Here is a 23222-nt window from a genome sequence, read left to right on the forward strand (position 1 = left end):
TATTACCGTACTCTACATTATCTAAAAAGTGCTACCCTCTCTCACATAGTCCAAACTGACAATGATTCACCACAACTTAATGCATGAGAAAGATCATAAAGAAGCAGCATTAAAGGCATAAGAACTGAAAGCAGGTAAAACCATTGTTCATGAAATGACTGTGGCAATGCATAGCACTGCTAATGGACCACAACTGGAATGAAGCATCGGATGCTCTAAGATAAGAGTTAAAAAAAACCAACCTAAGAATATTTTTTTCTTGTAGAGTTCAAACACACTCTTATGACTCCTGGATAACTGGTGAACTTTAGAGACAAATTATTCTGTCTTGATCCAACAGCAAAAGAAAGACTTAATGAGAAGGACTGCAGCACAATGAATCCTTGCTAGGACTGGAAGGAGCAGCAGTCAACCAACACCGTCCTAAGGACAAGTGGCAGAGCACATCCCACTTCACCTGTCAAGGTATAGCCAGAATGTAAAGCATACGCAATCCCAAGCAGCACGCTATGGAAGTATACCAACCCCTAGAAGCAGTGTGCTTGGAATATAACCAACCACAATACAGTCTTACAAACCCGAGGCCTTCCAGAAGCACCTCCATTTCAGTACTGAATACCAAAAAAGCTTTTCTGCAGCCTTCTCCTTTTGAGACTCCAGTTTTAAGCCAAATGTACTCCTTTCCATCACTGTCTCCCCCTCCCCATTGCTTAGCTGCCTGCCTTCCTTGCAGCCAATTAACAGCTTGAAAAGACTGCCAGTTTGATGCAATTTCATGTTCTTGAATACAGTGTTCTCAGGAGCACTATTACGGAAATTTAATCTCTTGAGAAATAGATCAGATACCATTAACAGAATGAAACACAAATGTTCTCTATGGCTTCCTGGGGAAAGCCTGTGTTGGGTCAACAATAAGATATATAATTTACAGAGTTGCTATCAAGAAAAAAATCCCTATTGTCTCATATCAACAATTTTATTTCTAAAAATTATCCACTGAAAACAACTAACCCTAAACAGTTCCATTAAAACTAAGAAAAACCCCTTTGTTTTCTATTCAAGTCAGAGTCAGGTTTCTCCTCTTTCCCTTCTCTTCAGCAGGCACCTTCCAAAAGTGGACACTGCTGCCTGATTTCTGCACAGCTGTAACAATCAGAGCGAGAATACTGCAGCAAGTCAGCGAGAATGAGGGATTCTCACAAGCAGGGACTCACCTTTGGGATATGACAGTTTTCAACTCCAGCCAAGACCGTAGGAGCTCTTCTATCACAAGTCACTGAGATAATACGCTAAATTAGCTCATCTCCTGGGAGACTCACTCCCACCTGTTCAACAGCTCCAGGCCAAGCTCCTTTCAGCCCACTGTTGAATCTCGGTACCGCAGAGGTATGTCACGGTGCTCTTCAATCCCTCTGCGTGGATTTTACGCCACTGGGGTGCTGCAGTGGGGAGTCTGACTGTGCCAGCTAATAGCACCATAAATCAGGGCTTTCCTGTAACACACTCACAGCTCAGGCTGCTTCCGAACATAAAGTTACAGTGTCTAATCTTGAACCTTGCTAAGAAAACAGAGAGGATTCAGTAATGGCTCTTTGTGGTCTAGCGTATACCAGGGATGGTACTGACAAATAAAAGGACAAAGTCCCTTCCCTATTTTGACAGGTAAAATTCACAACTTATAATATGTGCCTCAACCTGCTGTACACTACAGCCTGTTTACAATGTGATGGGATCTCGCGCTCTTTGGAGCCACTTTGTATTGCTCGTGTGACGTAAGGAGGCTTTAGTGTCCTGATAGAGGATCAGGATTGTTGCAGTCTTTCAGGTAAAGCATGTTGAACTAACCAAGAGATTTGGCAGCCAGGGGTGATGATTTTCTGGACAGCACTCAGGGTAAGCAGAGCAGATCTGGAATGATTTTAAGTCACATCACGCAGGGAAAAAAAAAAAAAAAGAAAAAAAAAAAGAACATTTAAGAGTACCTTCAGATCACATGAAGTTACATTTATTTAACCACATCCCCACATCCCTACTAAAGACATGTGGGTGCATCTAGTACTTCTTTTTTGTTCAGTTCAGAACTGCACTACTGACACTCAGTTGTACCCGTCTATCGTGCTCTAACTCACATTTTATAGTGGCCTCAGAGCACACAAACTGACTTCCTTTAGAATAAAGCTAAGTGAGGAGATGCTGTTCAACCACTAATGGACATTCACACCAGTCTGGAACTAGCTTGAAATAACCCCCTGTCCAAAATGGGTATTTGGGACCTCAATACCATCTCTCTCACCCTCATGGGGTGGGTCCACACTACTTCCCGGTGTAAGCACACCCATCTGTTTTTAGTTTAATCTACTCTGGGAACGAAGTAACAGCAGAGGACTCAGCTCACATCAGCTGAGGATATTTATGACCTTGAAGGAAGACAGCAGGGCACGCAGGGTTTACCACCCCTTGCTACAGGCATCCCAGAATTACCTGAATTATAACTGTGTAGGGGAAAAGCCTGCGTAATGCACCTAAAGCGCACCCTTTTTTTCTCTTATTTGGGTAAATTTACTCAAATAGAGGCACATTTCAGCATAGTATATTAGATACTCCAACTGTACTCACTCTTCAAGATACTACATGCTATTTCTGTGAAGTACAGAGTGGCAGGGGAATATTAGGAGCATGAAATATTAATCTTTCCATCATTTTAGTCCTGAGTCTGGCCTAGGTTTTCCAAGTTAAATGTGTTCTCTCTCCACTTGAAGACACCTATTATTTGGAATTCCATCTGTTCTGTAAAATTCAAAATTGATTACCTTAATGACAGCTAATAGGCAGAACTGTTCTATTGATCTGACTCCACTCCTCCACAGAGCTCATTTCAATAAAAGGCAACCCTCAAGCTATTTTGCCTCCTTACTTAATTTTTGGTCTTTTACATGGAGCTGCATGCAAACAATCATTAACAACCTTGTCTAGGACAAGTGCACATTTCAGAGCAGGATCTCACTCCCTGTAAGTCAATGACAGTTCTTCTCTATACAGTGAAAGAAATGGGAACAATAATTTATTGTGAGTGTTCAAGTATCCAATTAACCAATCAACCCTATAAATGTTTTATAAAAGGTGTTCTTGGAGAATCTGCGATCCTGTTATCCTTGATATGCTGACTAATTTTTTAAAATACTTAAAAGTCTCATTTTAGCATTATGCGTATTATGACATTTTCATAAAAAAACAGCCTCTTTATTTTTATGTATGACTGTGGAGCTATTTGCATCCCCAAAGGCCATTAAAAGTAATAAGAATAGGGCTAAACTAAGATAACAAATTTACAGGCTTATGTTAAAACACAAAGGTCTTCAGCCAGCGTAAATTACTAAAGCACACTGACCCAGTACTTGATCTGTTGTTGCTATTTTCTCCTCCTTTTTAAATGGAAAAGTGGTTTTAATGGTATATTCACACATCCAGCTAACAATCCCCAGGACAGGGAACAAGACTCACTAGTCCTCTTGAGCCAGATCCCAAGTCTATTAGTGTCTGTGGGCTTTTCTATGGACTTCTGAGCATTGGGTCTAGCAGAAAGCCAGCTGTAATCATTGTACCCTGCACGGTATCCAACCCCAACCGTTCGAACGAGAAACCATAGCTGTGTCAAAAGCACCTAAGCGTACAGAGGCAACCACATTCAACTTACATCTTGATCAAGCAATCACAACTTGACCGTAAGAGACGGTATTACATATCACTTATAGAATGTTTTCTGTACATGATGACCAAACGACTTAAAGTTCAGATTCATGCAACAGATAAGCAAGGAGAAAAATGATTAAAATTCTGAATAATTTAACTGACATGAAGGTGAGCAACACTGCTTATCAGAAAGAAACTGCATAGAAACAGTTTTAATTAACAAAGGAAAGAAAGGGATGCTTATTGCCTGGCTTCAAGTAGGTAAGGCAGCGCATTGCTTGTCTCCACATCCCAATCATTTTCTAATTATTATAATTTTTGTAAATCTCAAGACAGAACATGCCTTCATTTGCATATAGACACACAGGTCTATATTAGATTTTTAAATTTATGCCCACAGAGCTTCTGCAGATGTTTTCAAACTTTCTCCACCCTCTTCCTGCAGTGTCTTTTCATGCCCAGCTTCTCTTTGGGTTAGCGTGGCAGGACACAGCATAGACTTAAGCCAACTGTGTCATTTGCCTGCCTCTGGATCCAGGGAATGTCACAGCAAGGAATATGGAAAAGGGACGGACACAATCTCTTACGACAGCAGCAGCCGCTTCTGAAAAAGACTCAGTCCTCTACAGGCAGACTAGCACTTTGCCTTCAATTTTCTCTCAGCTACAATTTTCAGTTTCTTGATCAGTTTTAAGCAAGGAAAAAAATCTCAGCAATTCTTGATATGCACAAGCCTGGAAATAGAATTTCATCTGGAAATAGAATTTGGATAGAGCCTTTTTTCAGTTATGAACTGTTTTGAATAAAATAAAGGTTTAGATCTGCTTTTGGTGATAGAAGATAAAAGTGCACTCAAATCAATGGGCACAGATTGGATTCGACCCCCCACTGTCAAGCCATTTTACTAATAATGTACTGTGAAAACAAAAAAAAATATTATGGGAGTGAGCAAAGTTGCTTACAGACTCAAACATTAATATTCATCTATATCATTGATATTTATATATGCTTGATATTTCTATTTCATGCTCACACTAGGGCAGAGCTGAGATTCTGAAAGCATGTACTTTCAGAATATTTAAGCGTACCATATGGGTATAATTGCAACTCAATCAGTTATAGAATATATTCTATCAAGGCTCTGCATAGTACTGAAGACCTCTTCTGGGCATTTCATACTTCATCTGGGAAGAGCCAAGTAGCAAAGACATGGCATGCCAGTAGCAAAGCGGCATTAGGCAGGTAATGCTACTTGAAACAAAACCACTGCTCCTTTATAAAAGGCAACCGACTTACACTTCTTGACTTACAAAACGCGACACTTTTACACAGCTTTAAGGAGGAGGAGGGGACAGCCCCACAGTTCTCTTTGTTCAGAAAATGCACTTACACACCCCTGCCTCCCAGAAACACAGAGAGACTAATTTTAGTCTGCAGCAAACAGTGACAAAAATACATATTCCAAAAGCAATGGGCAGAGAAGCAGAGAAGCCCGACAGATGTGAGGTTAGATGAAGGCACAGTTTCTTTACCCTCAGTATCAAAGTTGTTTTCTTCTTGTTTTCACTGAACCATTGAGCCTGCTTTGGCCATTAGTAAAATGTCACCCTGAAAATGCAGATTATATGATGCTACTTGTGGTGCTTAGTGTCTTCCCATGCTTTTCTCTTCCCCAATTCCCTAAAATAAAGCACAAAGAAAAAAAAAAAAAAGAAAAACAACGTGCGAGGCGCTCAGCCTACCAAGTCAGGAAGAACTATTTTAAGAATTAATTTGTGCCCTGAGAGATCTGTTTAAATTATCCTCCCGTGCTGTCCTAACCAAAGATTAAAGCGGTGAACTTCCACTGTCTTAAGAAGACGATGAAAATTGAAGAACTGGAGCGTACGGGCTCCTCCGCGGTCCCCCCGGGCACGGGGCCGAGCACGGGGAGGGGAAGCTGGTGGCGAGGAGGAGGATGGAGCCGCTGCTCTGCCGGTGCACCAGCAGCCCACGAGCCTTTGCCATCCTCAGCTGGAGCTCTGAGATCGCAACCAGCCTTGCCCTTATGCCACCACTTTTTAACTATGTCTGTCCTTTACGGCTGAGGATAAGTCCCCTTTTTCTGCCACCTACTGCTTTTTTGACAGGGAAAGTTTTGACTTCATTCTGTCCTGGTAAGTGCAGTCAGATAGGAATACCCTGTAAAAACCAGGCGTGACAGAGAAAATTAAGTCTTTAACTTTCTACCTCTACAGAAACACATAAAGCACCAACCAAGAGAAGTAAACGAATCCGGTTCAGATACGGGGTGAGCACTGCAATTTTCCCCAAAGTCAGTGGGAGTTATACCTACTTACAGCTGCTTTTTGCCCCCCTGCCCCCCCCATCACTGCTTGCACAAGCACAGCCTGAGCACACGCTGTACTCTGAAGCGTCCCTCCAAGAAAATGTCAGACAAACAACAAAAAAAATATCCCTGAAAGTACATGACAAAGTAAGAACCTGAAACCCACTTTTGCAATTTTATATCCACCTGCAGAGGGGTTGTTAAAAAGCCTTACCCCCTTCCTCCAGCGAGAAGGGGCCTCCGTCCGAACATTCTGCCCCCCCACACACACATGAAAGAAACAAGTTATAGAGCAAACCCCTACAGCCTTCAGCAAGAGGTACAGGCTGTTAAAAATAGCACAATTTCAGCTTCCCCCCCCACCCCAGCCTCTACACGCACCGAGAAAGCAGACCTTGAACCCAGCTAGACAGTACTTTCCTCCTGCCACTGACTGGTGACTCTGTTGACAATTTTAGGAATGCACACCGAGAAGATTAAAAAAAAAAAGAAAATAATAATCATACAAGAAACACAGAGCTAGACAATGCAAATCTGTATTTGTTTGAAATTGAGGAAAATAAGCATTACCTGTTCTTGTTGTTGGGCTTGTTTCCCTGATGCATTTTGCTCCTTGGCTGTAGTCATGCTCACCTATTTGTGCCCACTGCAGTGGCAAACAGGATTTTACAATGTGTGTGTGTGTGTAAGCTCGTCTGCGTGTGTTCAGACATACACGCGCGCGCACACGCACACACACATACAAAGACTAAAGGGATAAGGATGAGTAACTAGTCCATCACTTAATCACCAGCTGAGAAATTTCCCACCCCCACGAAAAGAAAGAAAGAAAAACGCAACGTAAAAAAAAAAAAAAAAAAAAAAAAAAAAAAAAAAAAAAAAGGCACTAGTCTAGCTGCCTTCCCCCTTGAGCCTCTAAAATAAAAGCAGAAGCAGAAGCGGAGAGAAAGGATGCTGTGGGGGCTTCTTCAATTAGCAACAGCCTCTGCAATCGTCACAGAAACAATGATAACTGCTTGGCAACCAGCAACTGGCGGCTCGGAGCCGGGAGGCAGCGATGTGGTCCTCGCTCCCCACCTCCACGGCGGCGGCTGCGCATGCACCAGCCGCCTGGTCGCACAATGTGCTGCTCGCCGGCGATGTGCAGAGCACCGGCTCGGGAATCATCTCCCCTCCCGCAGCCGAGGGAAAAAGGGCACTCGGGGAATTCAATCCCGCGTTCCCCGCCACGCCGGCGACCGGGGGAGTCTTGCGGATGCGGGAGTTGTTGGCGGACGCGCTCTTGGTTTCTCCCAACTTGCCGAGGTTTCGGTGCTCCGGCGGTCCCCGGCTGTGAAGGAGAGCTGTGCCGAGGGCAGCCTCTGCCCCGCTGCCGGGGCAAATTTGGAGGACGCAGTTGGCGCTCCCCGGGAAGCAGGTTCCCACCGATGGGACGCAGAGAGCACCGACGCTCCCCGGGGAGCTGCTTGCCTCGCTGCCAAAGGGTGGCACGTTCACCGGGGTAAAACACGTCCCCAGCCTTCCCCCGGCCCTCTCCACGTCCCCGCCGCGACAGGGGCCACTTTGCATTTCTCACACCGTGGCTGCCTCCTGCGCGCTTGCAGCTGCCATGTAGGTCACGTTGCAGGGGGACGCGCCGGCGTGCGCTGCCTGCTCCGCTCCACGCTGCCGTAGCTCGCTCCCTGCAGCCTCCCTGCCATAACGGAGATGTCTCCAACACGGCGGAGCTGTCGAACGAGCCGTCCCAGCCCGCTCACCCACCTCGCTGCCGGCACGGGGTGACGTGGGGTGTGCCTGAACATGAGGCGTAAAGCAAGTACCGCTCTCCGGTAACCCTCAGGGGACCTAACAGAGTTGGGCAAAACTTAGAGCAGCAGGAAGGTCGTTCAATATTTGCTCGGGACCGATGCGAGCCCTAGCTCACCTCAACATCAGGTGACATGAAACTGCCATGTCGCTGCTTTTCCTCTCCTCACCTCCTTCCCAGCGCGCCCAACGTTCCAGGCTGGATGGAGCCCAGAGCTCGCCTCTGTGCTGTGGCGCTGTATAAAGTTAAATGTTTTCTTACCCACGTGATGCTGCTGAGTCTGCAGATAACCAGCTAAGGAAAGGGAACATCAAAGTATTTATCTGACAAGGAAGCGATTATGCCCCATTTGATCCTCAATTTTACAGCACAGGTTTTTTTTAGACAAGGTCACATCCAGCCAGAACACAACTCCACTAGGGGCAACGTCTCCTTACACCTGGGATAAATTTGATCCTTGGTTCAGGGACAGATCGACGGCAGGCCAAGATTTCCTAGAGATTATCTACTAGCCACCACTCAGACTGCCTAAGCGTTTCTGCATTTTCAGCATTATATATCACATCAGTTCATAGAAACTATGACACAAAATATCTGCAACACGGAATCGTGCTGGTAGGAAACTGGACAACCCTGCCTGGTCCCAGGCACCAGAATCCAGGCAACAGCTCAGTTAAAAAAAAAAAAAAAAAAAAAAAAAGGCAATAGCACCTCTGTAATAAGAAGCAATAACTTACATTTAAATCTAACAGCCTGTGTCAACCTCTTACTGGGTTATACTATGACACAGTCCCAGCTTACTTTGCAATTTCATCTCTTTAGTCCCAATAGTTTTGTCACAGTATTTTGTATATATTTATAGTGAGGTTATTCTTGCTTATACTTTTTTTCCCAGCTGTCAGAACAGAATTACTTTCAAGGTCTTATATAAGTGGATCAGTCTGAATTTTCCAGTGGGCTTGGTCTATATTTTCACCTGTTGTGGGTAGTAATGAAGGCTTGCTTTACTCCGCAGTTTTATTATTTTTCTTTCCAAGAGGAATTCAAACAAAACAAAACTCTATTTGGGGGTTTCTTACTTCCTTACAGTACCTCCTGGAAATTTCTGCAAAACAGATCCCTTTAAAAACGTAGACCATTTGCTGCATCCCTGACCCCTCTGTACTTACTCCGGCAACCACTGAACTTAACTGCACTGTTACTGAAAATAAATATATTTGTACATGTCTATTTACCCCTGCATGCCCTCTCCATGCGTATTCAATTCTTTCACAGTTAACAATTTAAGACACAGTTTTCACTAGTTTTCTGGAAATGGCCACTCTTCCTTACAATGTAGATTTTCTCCACTAAGCTTGTTGTTGGACACCTAAGAAGTAAATTGTGCTAATTTGTCCAGGAGTTAGCTATGCAAGTGCATATGGCTTAGCCTCATTACATAGGTGCATTACGACGCTGACTGTTCTCGCTGCACCTCCCAATGTTTTGGCACAGCTGCCCTGGTGTTATTGAAATACCTTGATCTCTCTGCCTGGGGGTACCTCTCTGTCACCCCCAACCTGTGCAGGGGGTTTCATCCCTTCGCATGGCCACAAGCTGCTGCTCACTGCCAGGAGGACATGGAAGCAGGGGACAGCCATGTCCTCCAGCTCTCTGCCACCCTCCTTCCTTGATCAAAGGGGTTCAGAGGTTGCCAGACACCTCCTGGGGAGATGCTAGAGGAGGAAGCAGTGGCCGTTGCCGTTCAGAAATACTCGTTACTAAGAGGCACAGAATAAACTCCCATCCATCCTAACCTCTGTGCTATGTTAGGGTACCAACTATATTGCTTGGCTGAGTCATCACTTACGAAAGATTAATACATCCCTATCACAGGACAAGAGTCAGTATCTGCCAATCTCAGCAGCTGCCCAGGCAGAAGGATTTATAGACGGTCCCATTTAGGGCGTTGCCGGAGGCACTGGCAGATAAGGACCCTGGGAATATGACCTTCCCATCCATCCCACCCCAGAGCATCCCAGCTGATCACAGGAATACAGGCAGCACATTTTTCCTCCCCACCAGGCTTGAAGGTGCATCAGACTGTTCATCCCCTACCACCCATCATTTGCAACAGGTCTGTCTCCACGGGCTGCCTGGGCTATGTGCAGGGTCTATCTCCAGGCTCGCTCCCTGCCACACAAGCTGCACTCCCATCATCAGCATCCTCCATTAATCCATGTAGTCCACACTGCGCCACCACTGGGACAGCTCAGGAGCACCCCTATGAGCACAGACAGCTCTCCCTGCCAACCAAGATGCATGTTCAAAATGCCAACTATGACCATGTGAATGGCAACCCCACTCTTGACATCAGTTAGCTCCTCCAACACCATGGCAGGACAGACAGCCATTTCCCTCCCATCAGCAGAAGAACCAGTGACGGGTGAAAGGAACTGCTCCCAGCTTCTCAACTCATCTTCACCCAGACTGCTTATTTCAACGAGATCATGCAGTGCTGCAGTAAGACAGACAATTTTTAATTACCTTGTAACAAATTAGTCACACATGTCCTAGAGCCTTTCCTGTTAGAAGGGAAGTGCTTCGTTCTCCTGAGGCTGGCAGGAACAGGATCGTGCTCTGGGTTCATTCTCAAAACGCTCCTTGGAGTTCTTGGAAAGCACATCTACCACCACCACAAAGCTCCCTCATGCTCAAAAGATTGTTGCAAGCCTTGCACGTTGCAAATGCAAAATAATGCTGCAGTGGCTCTGAAAGACAAGGTGGACTAAAACCTTAAAAAGTCATAGCCTATGAACTCGTAGGACCTAAACCACAATAACCACTGTTTATCACCACACATTACAGCAATGCGTGCTAGGGAAAGAAACAGTTTGTTATTGCTCCCAAACATTTTTAAGCAGATCAGTTTACTAAGACCATCCCTAATCCTGCCCCTCCACGTAGGTAGAGGTCTCTGCTGTCCATGGATGCAGAGCAGCCCCTGCACGGGAAGCAGCAATGGGTTCTCAGGAGTTAGTGCAGAACATTCCCATCCCCTGCATGTTACAGAGAGGCCAGATCCAACAGCAGCCTGTGCTCGCGGGGAGCCCTCCAGCTGCACGCATCTGTTCAAGGGAGTATAGCCTGAGCAAGGGCAGTAATAAGCCTGCAGCAGCAGCAGGTATAGTTATTGGATGCAGAACCCTTCTGCTGCTTTGAAACCTGGGGTTCTGGCTGTACCACACTGGGCTATTTATTCCCCCTTCGTTACCACATCAAGGAAGACGAAGCCAGTGGGCAGAGTTGGTAGAAATGAATTCTACTTCATTAACTATAGCTTTGCACAGTCTGCTAATGTTTTTCCCTCTCCAGATAAAGACCAGATCCCACGGAGAGCTACGTATCTGAAATTTTTTGTGGGTCCAAACCATTAGTACCTGGGGTGCGGTAGTGTGCTACCTCCAGCAGAACACACCACACAATCTGCTTTTGTACAGCCAGTCCCTCTGAGCTCCACACTCGCTACCAGTTCCCGTTGGTTTGGCTGGTTTGCTGTCAGTTCAGGGAGGACACACGGCCCAGGAAACCACATACTCAGGCAAGCTGTGACAACGGAAAAACCTACTCACGGGTAGGTTACAAAAGAAAAGTCCTAAGCTCTACAGTTTTTTAGGATACAGTGTTATGGAGGTAGTAGATGTTAGTGAGATTACTCAGGAAGAGAGACAGAGTCTGCCAGCGCAGACATCCACTATAAGAAAGGTGAGATGAGCCTGAAAAATGCTGTAGCCATGAATTTTAGCATTCAGTCATTTGAAAGGTTACTGCTGCAGCTTGGATCAAAACAGGCGCGCAGGATGCAAGGGGAACAGTGCTCAGTAGCAGTCGGTGCTGCTTTCCAGGGGGGAGGCAGCAGGCTGGGGACGCAAGGCTGACAGCTCCTGGCAGCTCCTGCAGCCACTACCTGAGAAGAAGGTCTACCTGACCCATGCTCTTCTAAGACCAGGGGCATACTTCCCAAAAGGTAAATCCATTTAATCTCCAAGTCCGATTTAATACATTTGCAGCCGCCTTATTGCCCCACCATTCCAGCTTTCCCAGAGAATTTCAAAGAGGAACAAGAGGGAAGGGTCTGTTGTACAAAGCAGGCTGTCCATGGAATCACCATGGTCCTGCAGATGTGCCAAGGCATGCTGGTGACCGATTCACTCTCCTCAGTCCCAGGGGCAACATCTCATCCACACGAAAAGCAATGGCACAGCCCCTCTCCATTCTGGGCCTCTATGGCCCAGATGCAGCGAGTCAAGAGGGATCTGTGCTCCTCCGCTGCAGATCCTTCTGGAGGTCAAGCGCTCCCCATATAGGGGACGCCAGAGCAGAACAGAGAGCTGTAAACCCATGAAGGCTGCATGGTTGAAAACTCTCTTTACAGGAGTTTATGCTTTTAGATGCTGCAAAAGCAGCCAGACATCCTGGAGATCTCTGTTCTGTGCTCATCTGAATAAACTTGGGAGAGGGGGGCTTTAATTTTGTTTTGTTCTGAAAGCACAGTTTCTGCCCTGCCCCTCTCCAAGAATGTGACAACAGTAATACCACATTAGTGCACAGCAGTATCCCCAGTTGGAATTGGGAATTGGAAACACTTAGGTGGTAGGTCAGCTGACATCAGCCCTACTCCTACAAAGGCTGCAGAGCATCTCTAGTGCTTACACAGCATCCCCAGCACTGCTTCTCAAACTTCTTCCTATTAGACGACCACAAAAACTCTTAATCTTGTTCCAAATTAATCCCTCTCTTTGGCAAGACTTCTCAGCTTGTCAAAGGGCGTCCCAAAAATAATTTTATTGTAAAGGGGGAAAAAGCTTAGGCCTTTAAGGATATGCATTAATTAGCTCTATCTTGCACCAGCCCTGCTACTGTCACCCCTCTCCAGTTGTCTCCACCATCTTGGTTCTGCCAAGGGTGAATCATGGGAGAGCCTCCATGTCCAGACGAATTTTCAAAGGCTCCACTGAGAACCTATTTGTCTTAGGGATGCACTCGGATGATTTTCCAGATTTCAAAGGTTCTGTGAACATGCTAGAGGCAATAATAGATTATGCATAGAGTTACAGATAAAAATATGTCACATTTCCATTGCCCATGACCAAGATCATTAAGAAAGTAATTTGGTGTAGTATTTTCATTTAACAGATCAAATCCAGTTTATTTAGTCAATGCCATTAATTAGTTATTTGCATGAATATTTGTTCCTACAGGGGATATGCTTCAAAATGTTCCTACAAACTTGAAAACTTCTGCTGTCTGAGCCAGCAGATACGTGCAGCGGAGGACACAGAGACAATGGGCATTGCAAGAATGTTTTGTGGCTCTGTATAACAGTCCCATGGTGTTGCTACTGTTTGTGCATTACTGAAGCCTCGGTGTGTTGCTTTTTTTTTTTTAACTTGAACATGAGAAGGTGGTTTAAGATGATTATAATAGGTTTTTTTGAAGCACTATATTCTGCAGCTTCCTGTTCCTCACTGCTACTCCAAGTTTCAGGACCCCACAGTTCATGGTAAACAAATAAGACAACGCTGGGATGCAAGCTGTGAAGACGTCTGCTTGCTCATGCGCAGCTAGAGCTAGTTTGCATAGCACTTTCCTGCCTAAATTGGAGGGTGGCTCTGGGGAACCCAGCAGGTACTTTTGCCCTTCTCACTTCTGGATTATATAGCCACTTTGGTTTGCTCACCCTAATAAAGATCAAGTATGTGTACTGATAGTCAGATTTTCCTGTTTAAGTGGAATATATTTTTCAAAAACATTACTTTTGATCCACTGTGGGGTTATTTTTTGAGCCAGCATATATATTTTAATACATCATTCCAGCCTCAAAGGCACACAATTAGCAGTGCCACAGTTGTTTTGCACTGTGTTATCCCTGCAAGGAATACAGATCGTACCGCTGGCTTTTTTTTTTCCCCTCTGCCTGTTCCTGCTGGTGTGACCTTGGCAGCTGTAATGCAACAGATGCCTCTTTCTCGCTTGTTTATCTGTGCGAGAGAGAATTCCGAGGCCCCAACTTCAGTGCCAGCTGTGAATCGTCTCCAAATTGGTTTTTCAAAGTTTGCCTCCTCACAGTCTGGCTTAGTATTTCTGCTCCCCGTGATCTTAGGGATCAATCTTCACTGACATAGTTCCCCTCCCGCTCTGGTCATTTCTGGGTAGCAGCTGAATCCCTTCCTCATTGATTCAGTATGGGCTTTTTTTGACTATTGTTTTAGGAGTGGAAGGATTTATTTCGTTGCTCCCTACTTCTTTTTTCTCTTTATTTACACCTAAGTTTTACAAAATAGCCACAATATGTATTTCACAACTCAAATATCCAGGGCAGAAAATGTAAAAGTGACCACCAGTGATGAGAAAACACAGATAACAAAAATACCCCCACCCCCAAATTACTGTAAACAGAGAATCCTCATCTTCAAACCAGCTGCAAACATATTAGGATATTTAGCAGCCTACTGCTTGGAAAAGGGAGAGCCTTATCTTCATTTTTAGCTGTAACAGTGATTTATAGGATGAATAAATGATCTGCATATAAGATGATGACTGGTTTAAATGTAAATGTTGTGAAAGACTTCTTATGTAAGCACATACAATTGCCTGAGAGATCCTTGTACATAAAAGCCACAGCTGGAGCAAGTGGCTTTTTAAGCATTTGTTTTATGAAGTACACTTTTCATTGCAATGGTTGTTATTTTTCATTTACTTTTATATCGGCTTTAACCAAAAAAAAAAAAAAAGAAAAGAAAAAAATACTTGAATTTACAATAGGATCTGTATACTTTCAATAGTGATGTTATGCAAAATACACTGTTAAAGCAGATAGATTCACATAACATACATTCATCTTAAAGATGTCATATTTAGTTGGAAACAAAACTAGCAAACAACTAAACTAACAACTAACGAGGTCTCACAAGTGATGCAGGCATAAGGACCAAACGTCCTCGGTTTCTGAACGTAAAACCTGACAGGTGACTGCATCAGATCCTGTAGGCTGGGCAGGGCTAAGCTCAGCTTTAAGCAGCAGAGAGGATCTCCTTGGGACTTCTACCACCTCTAGCAAAGGGTGCAACCATTGGACCCTTATAAGCGGTGACCCATTGACCACCCTCATGATAAATTCTCACAAACGTTCCCAAACATCACCAAGAGGGGCAAAGGTGTCAGCTCTGGCACCTGCACTAGTGTTTTCACTGGAGTTTACTGCCTTCCCAAAATGCTCGCTGGAACTGGATGGTTTGTAGTGGTCACTGCCCTCAACTACTGGTGGGGGCCGCGATGGCTGCGAGTGTTTGTATACTAGTGGGTTTTTTCTCAAGCGTTTCTAGATCTCTTGAGATGACATCTGTTATGGTAAACATATGTTGCTGCATTCCTACTAGCTTTATGGTAGATAAGCTTTTCCACCAGCCCAAAATAGCCTTTGTGAAAGTCTGAACAATGAAAATACTGCAGACGCTTGTCTTCTCTAAAAGAGGCACAAAGGGATCCAAGGCCCTTCCTGTCTGCTGCACGTCTTTATTAATGGAGAAGGCAAACCCAAAATATCTTCAGATTCCTGCACTCAAGTCTTTGAAGGCATAAGGAAGAGGCAGAAAACACCACTTGGGAATAACTCTACTTCCCTAGTTGGATGAAACAAATGGTGCGCAGGTACGTGTCACTGCACTCACCTTCCCCCTCGGTGCCTCAGTACCCACCTTGGCACTCAACTTTCTGGATTGCAGGTCTTCTACAGGACATGTACTAAATCAGAGGATGGCTAAAACCTGTTACCAGTATTTTGAATGCCCTCTAGTGGAAATGCTATTTATGGAAAATGGGCCAACTGGAAAAGCCTACCCAGAACCCCTAACACAGAGGTAAGGTATGTCTTTTTTGATAAAGAGCAAGAAGGGGATGAATGGAGTTCACTTTAGTACTAGTACAACCTCAGTAGTCTGCTTTCCTCGTGATGAAGCAAACAAACCAGAACAATGCCTTGCTCTAATTTTTAAAAATTGACCAGCAGTTTTGATATGCAAGTTGGAGCACCTTTGAGAGGTTTCGCTTTCAGCGGATGAGAGGTGCTTTTGGGAAGCATGTTAGCACTATGTCTTTGTTTTAACTGCCTCAGTGGGGTACTCTTCAATTCTGAGAATACAGCACCAAACCAGAGTCCCAACTCACCTGAAACAAGACAACATGGTAAAGAAAGTGGAAATCTTACTGCATGATGTGCAAACACTTACAACACGTAACTGCCTGAATACAAACTTAAATAGCATAAGTAATTCAAGTAATGTAGTGGCAAAGTCCTGTTCCCATCCATTTATTTGATCTGCTTGTAACACAAGAGAATTAATGCAGAAGAGGTGCATAAGATCTATATATCCTATACATCTTTCTGAAAGCTTCTGCAGAACAGTAGGGCCCTGAGCACAGCATAAGACCTCTAAAAGCGGGTAAGACACCCTTTACTTAGCACTGATAATGTTCCTTAATTACAAAGACATAGCAGGTAATCAGCAATGCCACCTCGGGCACTCAGGCAGAGCTGGAGCAAGGGCAGCTTGCACAGCGCCTGATGTGCCACAGGCAGAGGAGGTATGAAAGCCCTCACATCCCTACTTGAAATGACAAAGAGTGCCTCAACTTTGCCCCCACCTGTCCCTACTGGGAGCAAGAACAAGGCTTTAAAAGGCTGCAACTGTCAGCAGCACAAGAGCAGCAGCAGCAGCGGCAGTGGGACGTCCAAGACGTACAGCGAGCACAAAACCCCTCTTGCCAGGGTCCAAGACTACTCCCTGTGTCTTCCCATCTGAAATGTTTGTTCCTTTGTGGTCTAACAGCCAGGGAGAGAAAGGGTGAAGCAGTAAGTGGCAGTGATTTGGGTACAGGTAATTGCTCTGGATGTCTAAGCGTTGCCATAGGGTCCCAGGATTGGTGAGCAGCCTTCATAAAGGGACTGAAGACCTCTGCTTAACACACAGTGACTCAATATGACTTTGAGATTGTCCCACGATGGTTTGCAGGGATTTACTATTTTTTGTGAATATGAATAAAATACATTACAGCCTCCCCAAAACATTACACGGATATGCTACTGTGATGTACTTAATCATGCCTTCCCCCTCACAACCCAAATCAAGAAATTCATTCTTTCTATAGCACTCAGAAGTGAGTTTGTCTCCAGTAACATGCTTTTCACCATATTATTGCTTGATATGGTATCTGTGACCTTTCCATTTTACCATACTCTGAAGACAGCAAAGAAGAAATAATGACATAAGCATTTCAAAGTAGCCTAGAGCTGAATAAATAAGCACATCTCTGAATTATTCCACAGAAAAAAAATAAATCTGTGATTTCCTTTAGTTTAGAGAATAGCACAAGGATGGGAATTTGCGATATCTGGAGACTAATAGAAAGTTCCATAACATTTCTATGCAACTCCTACAAATCCTAGGAGCTAAAAAAAAAGCGTATGCAAGAATGTGTACTTTTCCGCCCAAACATATATCCCTTAGGAAACCATGCAAGTATGAAACTTTAGCTCAAGTGTGATCAAGTGTACCAGACAGAACCATATGCTCGTCACAAATAAGTAAGGCATGTCTCATTCACATACCTCTCAAATTGCATGTAATTACACATATGTAATATGCCCATCATATATATACATATAAAAAAATCAGATCACTTGTACATCACGGATACAAGTGGCACACGTGATTGACTTCAAATGCTGTAGTACAACAATGTCCACAAAGAGACAAAAGCTGAGCCCACTCCTGCTTCCAGCTGTCAGCCAAGCCTTCTGTTATCCCAATGTATGGCCTAGTGACAAGAAGAGATGCAGAAGAACTTAAAACCCATCAGCTAAATGTCAGCAGTAGGAGGCAATAGCAGATCAATACCATGTGCTCAGATCAGGCTTTGCTGTAAACAATGTGTTCTGAAAAGCCCTGGGCCATTGCCCAGCTTTACATGCGAAATATCTGCAACTGCCATGTGTTGCGTTTGGAAAGCTCACAAAGTCTCACCTTCATACACGAACTCACACCGGAAAAAAGTCGCAACACCCATCACTGCATGCTCTGTTGAGCAAATCAGACCTTTTAAAACAAGAAGGGGCAGATTTCATCACACCTGAACACCAGCAGCCTTTTATTGCAAATATTACCCAAAGACAGTCTGTTGGACATATTTTCCAGGGATGATAAGGCAGCTTAGGGCTTATATTTATTCATGGGATCAGCAGTCTTTTCATTTCTATTGTTCTCCTCTATAGATCAAGACTTTTGCTGGTGTGGGAAGTGGCTGCAGAATGGGACATTTAGAGGCTTAAGCTGCAAGAGCCTGGAATAGTGAAAACAGAAGTTGGCCAGTGGAAAAAAAGAACCAAAACAATTCCATCTGCCTTATAAAGCGATCCAGAGCACTGAATAGTTGGTTAACTACTTTTCACCTCGTGTTGTAGTTTAGTGATATCAGAACAAGTAACAGCTACTCTGAAAGGATTAATATGGGGAGAAAGCACACTAGATTGATGGGAAAAGTATACACATTCATGCTTGCCAATAAATCTGAGCTCAGCATGAAAGGGAAACTATTGTACAAAGCTTTAACGGACAGGATTCTTCAGCAGTACTTCGCCTGATTGCTTTGCCCCTTCTAGTAGTCAAAGAAAAGTCAAAGTAAATGGGAAAATTCTAACTAACAGATCAGGCTTTTAATTATGTCCAGAAATGAAGTCAAGAGACAAGCTTTCCAAAACAGATTAATCTATTTTCAGCAGTTTTTTCCCCTTCATAGATGCCAGAGACAGGCTGCATGTGATTAAAAGTTCCAAAAATAGCTGCATAATCAGTTATAGTCTTGAAAGGATGCTTTCGTTTGGTATTTTATTCAAACCGATTTCACTTCAGAGAGTATTGGCAGCAGAAAGACATACACTTGATTCAGTAGTTCATCTTACTAGTTAGGTACCAGCCTGAAATTGTTGGTTTACCTATGTGCAGTTGTAGAAGGCAAATAAATACTCATCCAGCATTACATTTTAATGCTTTCTTATAAACTGGTCCATTAGAATGGCATGAACTGTAATAAAAATGAACTCTTTTGTATCTCATTGCTAAATAAACTCTGCAGTATCATTTTCTCTGGTACAGATATATTCCTTAGCAACACAATTAGAGGACTCAAGCAGTTCCCTTAGAGAAACCTTTTTTAAAGATTGAATTTTCTCCCCAGTAAGAGTATGGCACATTAACAGAAGTTAACACAAACAAACAGAGGTGGTAGAATAAACCCTTGTGATACATGTAGACCTTCGCTGAAAGAGTAGAGCCCACGCTCTCGTGTGTGGGGCATGGTACCAGGATACCTCTTCACTTTGACTTTCCTTCCATGAGGAAAAAGGGGTAGTTACTTTACCTGGGATGAATCCTTTCCTGGGAGGCAGAAAACAAGTATATTAATCAGATTTTGCACTGTAAATGAGGTTTAAATTTCTATAATCAAAGACACTTGATTGCTTTAAAAGGCTGATAGAGCTTCCATCCTGGCAAAATCCTATGCATCTTCTTCTCCCGGGCACTAAAGCTCCTTGACATTACTCTGGCTCTGTAAAGTGGCTATAAGTGGCTGTAAGTGCAGTGCACATCAATTTTAAAGCCTCCTTACACAGTCAGAGAAGTGCAATGCAGACACGGTCTAAATGAAAATACATTTTTGTGTGCTGACGTCAAAACCAAAAAGCATCTATTCATATAATAGTCCTGTAGTATAGTTGCATGCAATCAATATAGTCAACATATTAGGAATTCATTGTAATGAAACTAAATGAAAAATAAACTTTTTCTTTTTTTAATTATTTGTATTACAGCAGCACCCAGGAGCTGAACAGCCCAGGGTTCCCTGCGCTTTGGGTTAGAGATGTTTCCAACAGAACAAGAGACCCTGCTGAAAATAACTTATAGTCCCAAGAAGAATATTCTGCCTGCTATCTGCCCAGCACACTGCTGTCTATTCCTAAAGAGAGCAGCTTTACCATTACTGAGTTTCTCCGTCCACATAGGACAGCCATTCCTTTTTTCCAATACTCACTTCTGAGGCACTCTGTTAAAAGACTCTTTCTGCGTGTGCAGCGTTGCATCTCTTCCCATCCTTTCATAGACTGTTTCAAAGTACCCTTCCTAGGTATAAAAAGCTTGAACGGTTCACACCATCATTCAATAGCTTTTGTTGATGCTACATCTCCATTTGTGTTGAGCAAGGATTTAAAAGGTGCAGTTCCCTGCACAGGTTTCCAGCCTCTGGCAGTGTTCCACTGGCAGTTAAGGTTTGATGCACCCTCCACTGAACTCAACGCTGTCTTTCGACTCGCAGCGCTGGGCTTGGACGCTGAGACCACAGCCTTTCTGAGGCATGGGACCTGGGCTTCACCCTGCAGCTCAGCGTTACAGAAATGTACAGATTTGTGTCAAGAATCAGGAGGTAATTCAAAGTACAGGGTTTTTTTCCTTTAGTACAATGCACATCTAAAGAGTCATTCATCAGTAAGACTCCTGATCCATACACAGTGGGACACAATGGTGTATTTACAGCCCAGAATCCATTACAGTTAATATTGCAGTATTTATGCTCATCTGCCATAAATCTAATACTGCTGTTATGGCTGTCCTGTTTAATGTACTCTAGGAATGCTCTTCAAGCCAGTATCAATTACATTTGCAAATAAACTAATGCTTTGGGTTAAACAAAGTGAAAACATCCTTCCTCTGACAAATTTAGCACTTTGTATCTGCATCTATTCCAAGTGAATCTTGTGTTTTATTCGATTAAGTACCACAGAAGATTACAATGATCCAGAAAACATTAAATGAAAACATTGATTCTACAATAATGTTGGATGAACCATGAACTGCTACCAATAACATAATCACGACGCATCAAACTCGATTACAACTTGAAAATAGTCCTTTAATTTCACAGTAATTATTTAATGTTCTTTTCAACTCGACTCTTTTGCCACTGACATTTGCACAAAGCTATCTCTAATTTAAAGGCTGATATTTTGTGACCTCAGTCTAGACACCTGGCACATAAACTACCAGGTATATGTGTTCTCATCCTCTTCGACATTACTGTTTGCAAGACTAGATCCTGCAGGCACGTCAAGCCAGATGCTTTGTACCAAACCCAGACATTCATATTTCTTTGTGTTTTGCAGCCCTGCAGGTCCCTGATGATGGTCTGGGTTGGCCAGTCTAAGCCTTACTGAACTCAGGAAAGGTTTCAAAGGGAATGTCTTTGACACTTTTCCCTTCTGTATTAAAAACCCAACCAACCCAAAACCTAATGAAAGCCCAAACCCAGAGTTTGAAAATGAAACACAGGAAGAAAGACTTTCCAACCTAAGCCATTGTGCCATCATGGATATCTGATATAACAAGAACTTTTTGCAACATAGTGTCACATAATGGGTGCAACTATCAGACCTATCATCCCAGCCTCAGTACGATGGTTTAAAAGACAATATCAATTCTCATTAGATCCACAGCACAGCTCTTAAAATGTCACTTTTCCTTTACAGATGCGGAGTCTTTCCAGCAGCCTTCTTTATAATTATGTTTATTATCAGCATCAATTTCCATTTCACCATTCACCTCAGAGGAACAGCAGATGCCTTTCAACATTTACAAGGCAAACTGACAATAATTGCTTTACCCGCTACAGAAACACAGTCAGTGCTGGGGTGAAGTGAGGCAGCTCTTCCCAAATCACAGCAACCCCTAATAACAGCAATTAAGTCAGCGACTAAGGAATAGCACTGGTCAGTTTTTTTCTAGGATTTTCTTCAGCTATCAACCTTTTTCTCAGGGCTAAAATACATTTGCAAAGAGGGGAAGTATTTATGCTAGAGTAGTGCGTACAGGCGTGTTTGGAGAGGCTGCTAGAAGGTGCAACTAAATCTTCAGGAAAGAATGATGTACGGAGATTTCTTTAAACTCATCACACAGTGAGGCATGTAAGAAGCCCAAATTCCATTAAAAAGAAGAAAACAATCAATTTCTGGCCTTCCTGAAGAAAGGGAAAAGCTTGACTTCATTAACACAAAAAGTGCAAAACCCAGAAGAGAGATAGAGAAGCCCAAAAATACATTCCTTTTTAAAATGCCAATACTCTTTTGTTATTTTAAATGCTGATACTCTTTTTCTTTTCTTTTTAGTACAGATTATTACTTCTTGAACATTCAGGTCTGACAGTACAGCAGCTTGTCCACCTAAACATTTAGCAAACTTGACAATACTTAGCTCTAATAACTTCAAAGCCTGAGAAAGCACAGGAACATCATCATTTCACGCATCAGATCTGTTTAAGAACAGATACAAAGCGCTGCTCACAAGCCGTAACAGAAACAATATTGTCCCAGCAATAAAACCATGGAATGGAAAAATCACAGAAATATTACCCATTTTCAAGTCTCATGAAAAAAACAATCAAAAGTGAACAAGATTTTGGTCATGCTGCTTTCACTGAAGAAACTCTAAAGGAAAAATAACAGTTTAACACAGGGTAATGAAATTATACATTTTCTCCTCAGCTTGAAGAAGGCCGCCTGGCCAAAAATGAATTTCAGCTAGTTTTCAATATGTAAAATGTAAAGGTTTTTTCTGGTTTTGTCGTTAGGTTTTGCTACTGTTATCTGTGATACAGCAATACTAAATTGAATGACTGCATCAATCTGTCAAATATCGTAATAGAATTGGAGCCTGTAAGTACAAGCACCTTACAGGTGAGGCCATTTCTGAATGAAGGATAACTTTGCATCAGCAGGCAAGATAAAAAACACAGAACACATTGCATTGGATCAAACTGATGATCAGTTTAGCACAGCTCATAGTATGACAGCCAGAACCAGCCAGAGTAAAGTGCAAAAAGACTTTCATAAACCTGCCTAGAGGCCCAAATTTTCTGTTGTTAAGAGATATTAATATTCCTTCCAAAAGCTCTTTTTATACATTTCTAATTGTTATGCTTATAACTGTGAATGCTTTTTGTTCGTGTAAACACAGGAGCACAGAGGAGACCTGACCAGAAAGTACAAGTGGGTGAATTAATTGTGTAGAAAGCATAATTAATTCCAGAAAGCATAAAAACCAGGAAGGATGCTGTGCTTCCAGCTTAGCTCTTATCTTCATCCATAATACTTAGAATTTGACTTAAGTCATGGAGTTTGACTATCCCTCCTAAAGTGTGCTACTGCTATTCAGAACAACAGCAGTATTCTTAGCTTTGATTCAAGTTTCTATATTCTTCCCAAACCTGGAAGAATTCTTTTCTCGGTACCTTCTCATGGCAACAAGCTCCATG

The 23222-nt window shown here is 43.2% G+C and overlaps 1 protein-coding gene across 6 annotated transcripts in view; it reads right to left on the bottom strand.

Annotated features, from left to right (window-relative positions):
- DPP6 (dipeptidyl peptidase like 6) overlaps positions 1–23222 on the bottom strand; it is a 575931-nt gene that overhangs the window by 256930 nt on the left and 295779 nt on the right. The window contains exon 1 of one of the 6 annotated variants that reach the window (XM_049798775.1): positions 6590–6825. The exons of the other annotated variants lie outside the window; for them this stretch is intronic. Coding sequence (XP_049654732.1) covers positions 6590–6646 — 57 coding nt within the window. The 5' untranslated portion in view covers positions 6647–6825. Of the gene's footprint in view, positions 1–6589; positions 6826–23222 lie in introns of those variants that run through there. 6 annotated transcript variants of the gene reach the window in all.

The sequence above is a fragment of the Accipiter gentilis genome, chromosome 4, assembly GCF_929443795.1.
Source record: "Accipiter gentilis chromosome 4, bAccGen1.1, whole genome shotgun sequence".
NCBI classification, from domain to species: Eukaryota; Metazoa; Chordata; class Aves; order Accipitriformes; family Accipitridae; genus Astur; species Astur gentilis.